Below are 7,056 nucleotides of genomic sequence, written 5' to 3' on the forward strand. Positions count from 1 at the left end.
GACAATAAAATAATGAATTCAAGGCTGGAAATACGAGCTTACACTGCTCTTGCAGAGGACCTGAGTTTGGTTTCTGGCACCCCTATTGGGCAGTTGACAACCACCTGAAACTCCAGCTCCAGAGGGTGAGGCTTCCTCTTCTAGCTTTCAAGGGCACCTTCAATTCACTGCACATAACTATACATCAACACACACATGCATACACTCACACACTACACATTTATTTTTTTGGATGCGGATTGGAAAAAGAAGGCAAGGAACTTTCAGGTAATACCCATGTATGTGAGGCAGCCTCTTTGTGGAGCTTCCCATCAGTCTGCAGGTGAGAAGGCAGCTGGACCCCTCTGGAACTAGATCTGTTACACGTTCTTTCCAATAGTGCCTGCATTAGCCAGGGTTCCCTAGAGAAACAGAGCCAACTCTGTGTGTGTGTGTGTGTGTGTGTGTGTGTGTGTGTGTGTAGTGAGGGAATGGGGGCAGAAAATGAATACATACGAGACTGAAGTTGGCAGGTTGGAGATCCAGAAAGAGCCAATGTTTTAATTTCAGTCCAAGGCAAGGGAAAGACCTGAAGTCCTGTCCAACGCCGGACAGGCCCCAAAACGGGTCTGGAATCTTCCACTGATTGGATGGCTCCCACTGGAATTAACGAGGGTAACTGCTTTCCTCAATCTACTGATTAAATGTTAATCTTGTCCAAACTGCCCTCATAGGGACAGTTATAAGGTCTGACGAAATATCTGGGAACTTTGTGACCCGGTCAAGGTGATATGTAAAACTTGCTATTACAGAGCCTCAAAGGACTATTTTGTTTGTCTTTGTACAGTTATTAAATACAACTTTTGGTATTTACGGTTTGGCATGTTGTCTTCATTGGGAAGGAAAACTGTGGAGAAAACACATGATGGGGGGGTGCCTGAACAGCTCAGCCTCCGTTCAAGCACGCTTTAGACACAGTTCATAATAAACCCAGTTCAAGCACGCTTTAGACAAAGTTCATGATAAACCCAGTTCGATTCCCGAGTCTGCCTCTGAGGTTTTATCTTTGCCAATTTATAAATTAATAGTGTATAATACTTATATTTCACACACATCTTCAGCTCCAAACACAGTTTCCTAAATAGTCAACCCTAAAACCAAGTCCACTGGTCTTACCGATTGAGAGAAGTCACCACAGAAACCAGAGCTATTTGAGGAGGCAGGAGATTATCTATCTAGTCACTCATTCAGTCTCTGCAATAGCTGAGTCAGGGATTTTACAGAGGAAAGAACTGGGATTATACAGTTTGTGGCTCTCTTTCTTTTCAGGTGTGTGTGTGTGTGTGTGTGTGTGTGTGTGTGTGTGTGTACTCATGCACATGTGTGTACTCATGTGCAGGTGCCCAGGAGGCCAGAAGAGGACATTGGATCCCCTGGATCTGGAGTTGGTTGTAAGCTCCTTGATGTGGATGCTAGAAATTGAACTCGGGTCCCCTGAAAGAACAGTAATTGCTCTTAACCACTGAACCATCTCTAGCCTTAACCCTTTTCCAGCTCCAAAGTCAGGCACTGAAAGACCATATAAACACGAAAAGCTTGTAGTTATCATATAAATTCAATTAATCTCTACACTCTATCTTGCTCCTAATCTTTATTGTTTTTAAAAATAAAACCTCCCAAACAAACAAACCCCCAAACCAAATTCCAGCTCTTGGTACTTAACTGTCTGCTGTATCCAAACTGATGAGATTTTTGGGTTAACTGAGGATCATGAAGGACACAGAAAATCCCTGTACTGGGCCCCTGGCTGACCTGGCTGAAGGCCAGTCCTTGGACGGGGACACTCCTCTTCTTGGACAAAGAGATCAGAATACTTATCTTTAAACTTATTTCCAGGTACATGCTCTTTTAATTTTAAACTATAAACATTAAATGAAGTACGAGGCTTCTATCGAGGGTCACCATCTCAAAAGTAAAACAGAAAAGAAACCTAATGACCTTAGAAGTGAAGACAGCTTCACAGCTAGCTGTGTTCTGAACTGGGCAAATGTTTGCAGCAACGCAAACCGCCTCAGGACTACAACTCCCAGCATGCCGCGCCCTAGACCAATGTTTATTGGCCGTAGAGAGAAAGGATGTCCCCAGAATCCAATCCCGACGCGGCGGAGGCTGGTCCTTTCTGGGTTCCGGCTCCGGCTCCTTCCCCCGCCCACCCAGGCGGCGCTGTCCCTGACCGAGCTGCGGGAGTGAGGTGGGTCGTGGTTGTGCTGAGGTGACGTGGGGGGAGGCGGACGCGACGCGCGGGGCGCTTGGAGCGCGGCCCCTTCTCTCTCGCAAAAATGGCTTGGAAGCTGCTGTTTCGCTTCGTGGGTTCCAAAGGCCGCCGGGGGCTGTATGTCCCTTCGCCGTGATCCTGTCCGAGTCTTTCTGCCCTCCCGCCTTTACCGTCGGCCTTGGACCACTCCCTGCTCCTCCCAAACACCGTGCCTTTAGGGTCGCTCCTCGTGCTCTTCCACCTCCAGCCCCAAGCCCCTCGACCTCTCTGAACCCAGCTCCTGCCCTCCAGGACGCTGTACCCTGACTCCTCCAACTTTCCCCTGTCCTACCCACTCAGACAGCCTCTTTGGACACTTCTGCAGCCTTTGTCCCCTCTCCGTGACCACATCAGACTCAGGCTCCTTTGATGTTCCATCTCTGACCCACTATGCAGCTCCCGTGAGTCTCCACTCCTTGCCCCTGGTCCTTCCACGCTACCCGCGGTGCCCTTGACTTGTACCCAGATCTGGAACTTTAATCTTTCAGGCCACAGGTTGGCGTCACCCCTCTAATCCAGGCTTTTATCCTTCATCCCTTTCTCATCTGTGATTACCAAGCTCTGTCTTCTTGGCTTGTTCCTAGAACTGGTCCCTCCTCTGCACGCTTGTTCCAGACTGTGCCACTGAGCTCCTAAGAAGAAAACCCAATATACACTAGCTCTCTTCTCCCTCAGATCTTAGAAGTGCAATGTGAATACGATCTTGTATTTGAGCTGCCCTGTCTTTTCAGTGAGTAATGGACTCCCTCCCTGTTCCTGCCAGTTCTGGTCTTGCTCATCTATCCATCTTGCAAGTCATAGTTCAAATACCACCTCCCCCATGAAGCTGCTTCTGCGCCCTCCTTAGAGACACTCTTGGAGTCTCAGTGTGGTCCTAACTGCTGTAGCGCTCTCCCATTTCTTTCTTCCTTTTCTCCCTCCAGCAGCAGTGTAAAAACTTCAGCCTAGGGTGATGGCGCTAGGCTTCAGTTTTGCATGCGTATAGGCTTTCGATTGCTGTGTGCTCCTGGGCTAGTGACTTAGTTTCTCTGCGTTTCAGTTTCATCATTTCTAAAATAAGTATGAAAAATAAATAGTTGAGCCCAGGTGGCAGAGGCTGGCCTAGTCTACATAGTGAGTTCCAGGACAGCCAGAGCTACATAGTGAGACCCTATCTCAAAAAAAAAAAAAAAAAAAAAAAAAAAAAAGATGAATTGAGATGATGCATATGTAGTGCTCAGCTGTAGTCTAGTGCTTTGTAGGACCTTTAGAAAATGTTACCTTTTTTTCACCCTCCAAGACAGAGTTTCTCTGTGTAACTTTGGAGATTGTTCTGGAACTTGCTTTGTAGGCCAGGCTGGCCTCAAACTCACAGAGATCTGCCTGCCTCTGCCTCTCGAGTGCTGGGATTAAAGGCGTGTGCCACCGCCGGGGAGAAAGTGTTACATGTGCAATGCTGGGCCATGAAGGATGGGGACAGATGTGGCTCAGTCACTCTCTTCCCTGGAACCTCATGTTCTGTATTGTGTTCACGATCTGCTTCATTCTGTTGTGTCATAACTGTATGAGGGTGGTAATCATAATCTTACATCTTTTTAAAAATTGTATTTATTATTCAGTGGGTGTGGCAGTGGCACCACAGCTTGTATATGGAGGTCAGAGGACAGCGTTCGGAGTCAATCAGTTTTCTTTACGGTGGGTTCCAGCACTGAACCCAGCTCGTGAGGCTTCTGTGGCAAGTGCTTTTAACCATAGCTGGTCAGTCTCATCGGTCCCATCATCCAACCCTAAATCATTCTACTATTTAAAAAGAAAAAAAAACATTTCTTTATTTGCGCACGTGTGTGTATGTGTGTGTGTGTACTTGACACCGTGTGTATTGGGGCTCAGAGGACCACTTGCAGGAGTTGGTTCCTGCCTCCTTCCATGGTGTCCTGGGGATCAAACTGAGATTCAGGCTTGGTCACTTGTGTCTTTATCTACTGAGTCATTTTTCCACCTCAGTTTAAAAAATGTATTATATGTGTGTGTGTGAGCACCTGAGTAAATGTCTATGCACCACATGCGTGCAGATGCCTGTGGAGCCCCTGGAGTTGGAACTACCTGATATGGGTGCTTGGAACTGAACCTGGGTCCTCTGCAAGGCCAGCAAGTGCTCTTAACCACTGAGCCAACTCTCCAATCACCAACTCAGTCCTTTATTTGTTTGCTTATTTGTTTGTTGAGACAGAACTCTGACTGTTCCAAAACTCATTATGTAGACCAGGCAGTCCTTAAATGCACAGAGATCTGCCTGCCTCTGCCTCCCAAGTGGTGGGGTTAAAGGTATGTGCCACTATGCCTGGCAGTCTTTTTACTCTTTTTAAATTATTATTATGTGTAGTGTTCTTATCTGCATATATGTCTGCAGGCCAGAAGAGGGCGCCAGATCTCATTACAGATGGTTGTGAACCACCATGTGGTTCCTGGGAATTGAACTCAGGACCTTTGAAAGAATAGCCAGTGCTCTTAATTGCTGAGCCGTCTCTCCAGCCCCTTTTTACTTTTTATATTTACCCAGCATTCAGCCTTGGATAGATACTTGGTAAAATATGACCTCAGCAGTTTTAAAAGAGAGTGGGTGTGGTGGCACATGCTTTTAAATCTAGCACTCAGGAGGCAGAGGAAGGTGGATCTCTGTGAATTCAGGGTTAACCTGGTCTGTATAGAGAGTTCCAGGACAGCCACAGCTGTTGGGAGCAGTGAGACCCCAGATCCTGAATTTCTTGTAATCCCCTGATCTGAGTGCCTACAGCTGCTCTGAGCACGAGACCTTTAGGAGTTCCTGATGGCAGGAGAGTGGTTTCTGGTGGGTTTGGCTCATAGACCAATACAAGGGGTTTTCTTACCAGGCTTCACACAGAGCTTTCTGCGTGATTGGGATTCACCAGGAGGCTTTCGACAAGTATTCCAGTTAGTTGAGGTTATTCCTGGGGGAGGAAGCTTCAACCAGAATGCAAGATTCTCTGATCTGATGGCCTGACACAGGACTGAAGGTGTTGACCATTTGTGTTCGCTCCCAGGGTTCAGAGATGGGCAGTGAGAAGGAGCAGAGTCCAGAAGCACACCTGCCTGAGGAAGGGGAAGGGGAGAAGCCTTGGAGAGTGGATGACTCAGAGGGTTCTCAGATCATATCTGGGGAGGAACATGGGCAGGCGAGTCTGTCAAAGGGTCTTCAAGGAACACATTCAAAAACGCCATGGCAGAAAGTCGCTGCCCAAGCTGGAGGCCCTGGGAACCCCATTGCTTTTGTAAGCCCAGAGGCGGATGAGAAGCCTTTTATATGTGTGCAGTGTGGCAAAACCTTCAACAATACCTCCAACCTGAGAACACACCAGCGGATCCACACTGGTGAGAAGCCATACAAGTGTTCGGAGTGTGGCAAGAGCTTCTCCCGAAGCTCCAACCGCATCCGGCACGAGAGGATCCACCTGGAAGAGAAGCTCTACCAGTGTGCTAAGTGTCAGGAGAGCTTTCGGCGGCGCTCAGACCTCACTACTCACCAGCAGGACCACCTGGGCCAGCGGCCGTACCGCTGTGACATCTGTGGCAAGAGCTTTAGCCAGAGCGCCACGCTGGCTGTCCATCGGCGCACCCACCTGGAGCCAGCACCTTACATCTGCTGCGAGTGTGGGAAGAGCTTTAGCAACAGCTCCAGCTTTGGGGTACACCACCGTACCCACACGGGTGAGAGGCCTTATGAGTGCACTGAGTGCGGACGGACTTTCAGTGATATCTCCAACTTTGGTGCACACCAGAGGACGCACAGAGGGGAGAAGCCGTACCGCTGCACTCTGTGTGGGAAGCACTTCTCCCGAAGCTCCAACCTCATCCGACACCAGAAGACACACTTGGGTGAGCAGGATGAGAAAGATTCTAACTAAAGGGGAGTCCTGCTTAGAAAGTGGAGGAGAGCATAGAGCCCACCTCGATAGGAGATGGAGGCCTTAAGGACCTGCTGTGGCCACCTGGCCTGCAAACCCTTCCCTTTGTAGAATGGTCCCATGTTGCCTTTGAAGTCAGGGAATCCTGCCTCCTCCCAGGCAGTTTCTTGCCTTGGAAAATCAGAGTGCCCAGTCTTCACTTCCTCAGGGGTGGAGAAAGTGGGATAGGCTCAGGACATGCACTTGTCATTGGGACATCAGTCCCTGGCTTTTTGGGAAGTGCCTGAGATGGCGTCACTGTCTGAGGGTCCTTTAAAGCCATCTAGCTTCAGACACACCGCAGTGCCCTGTGAGTTCCTACCTGCTGTGCCTCATCCAACACAACTTCTAGAACCCTAGGCCAGGAGGCGTGGCCTCTGTTGGAGGGGCCTCTCTGTCTGAGAAGAGGCCTGTGGTCCCTCAGTAAGAAGGAAAAGGAAGCCTCAGGGATCCAGAGTCCAGGGACCCTCACACTCCCCGTGTCTGTTACCTATCCTCCTCACCCCAACTTCTGTCTCCTCAGTGATCACCAGTAAAACACATCAATGAGAAGAACATGTGTACTTATTTGGTGATGTGGGGATCTGGGGAGATTGCTCCAGGGCAGCCTTCCCGTGAAGGAGTTGAATTCCGAGACATGGCGGCTCCTCTGAAATGTGAAGGACAGCAGGCCAAGCCTCTGAAGCTTTTAGAGGAGAGAAAGGGAATGAGTCGGCTGTGGGTTGTACGTGCCATTCTTTATCTCATTTGGTTGCCACAGAGACCCCCGAGGACGGATGAAAACACTCACTGAAAGGAAGGTCACCCAGTGGGTGTGCGGTG

The 7,056-nt window shown here is 49.0% G+C and overlaps 1 protein-coding gene across 1 annotated transcript; it reads left to right on the forward strand.

Annotated features, from left to right (window-relative positions):
* The first annotated feature begins 2,143 nt into the window (after window positions 1-2,143).
* On the forward strand, window positions 2,144-6,786 carry Znf691 (zinc finger protein 691). Its single transcript, XM_038334465.1, has 2 exons — window positions 2,144-2,230; window positions 5,335-6,786. The coding sequence occupies exon 2, from the start codon at window positions 5,344-5,346 to the stop codon at window positions 6,193-6,195; it is 852 nt and encodes a 283-aa protein (XP_038190393.1). The 5' UTR covers window positions 2,144-2,230; window positions 5,335-5,343; the 3' UTR covers window positions 6,196-6,786.
* The last annotated feature ends 270 nt before the right edge of the window (window positions 6,787-7,056 follow it).

This window comes from Arvicola amphibius, chromosome 6, assembly GCF_903992535.2.
Source record: "Arvicola amphibius chromosome 6, mArvAmp1.2, whole genome shotgun sequence".
Classification (NCBI taxonomy): domain Eukaryota; kingdom Metazoa; phylum Chordata; class Mammalia; order Rodentia; family Cricetidae; genus Arvicola; species Arvicola amphibius.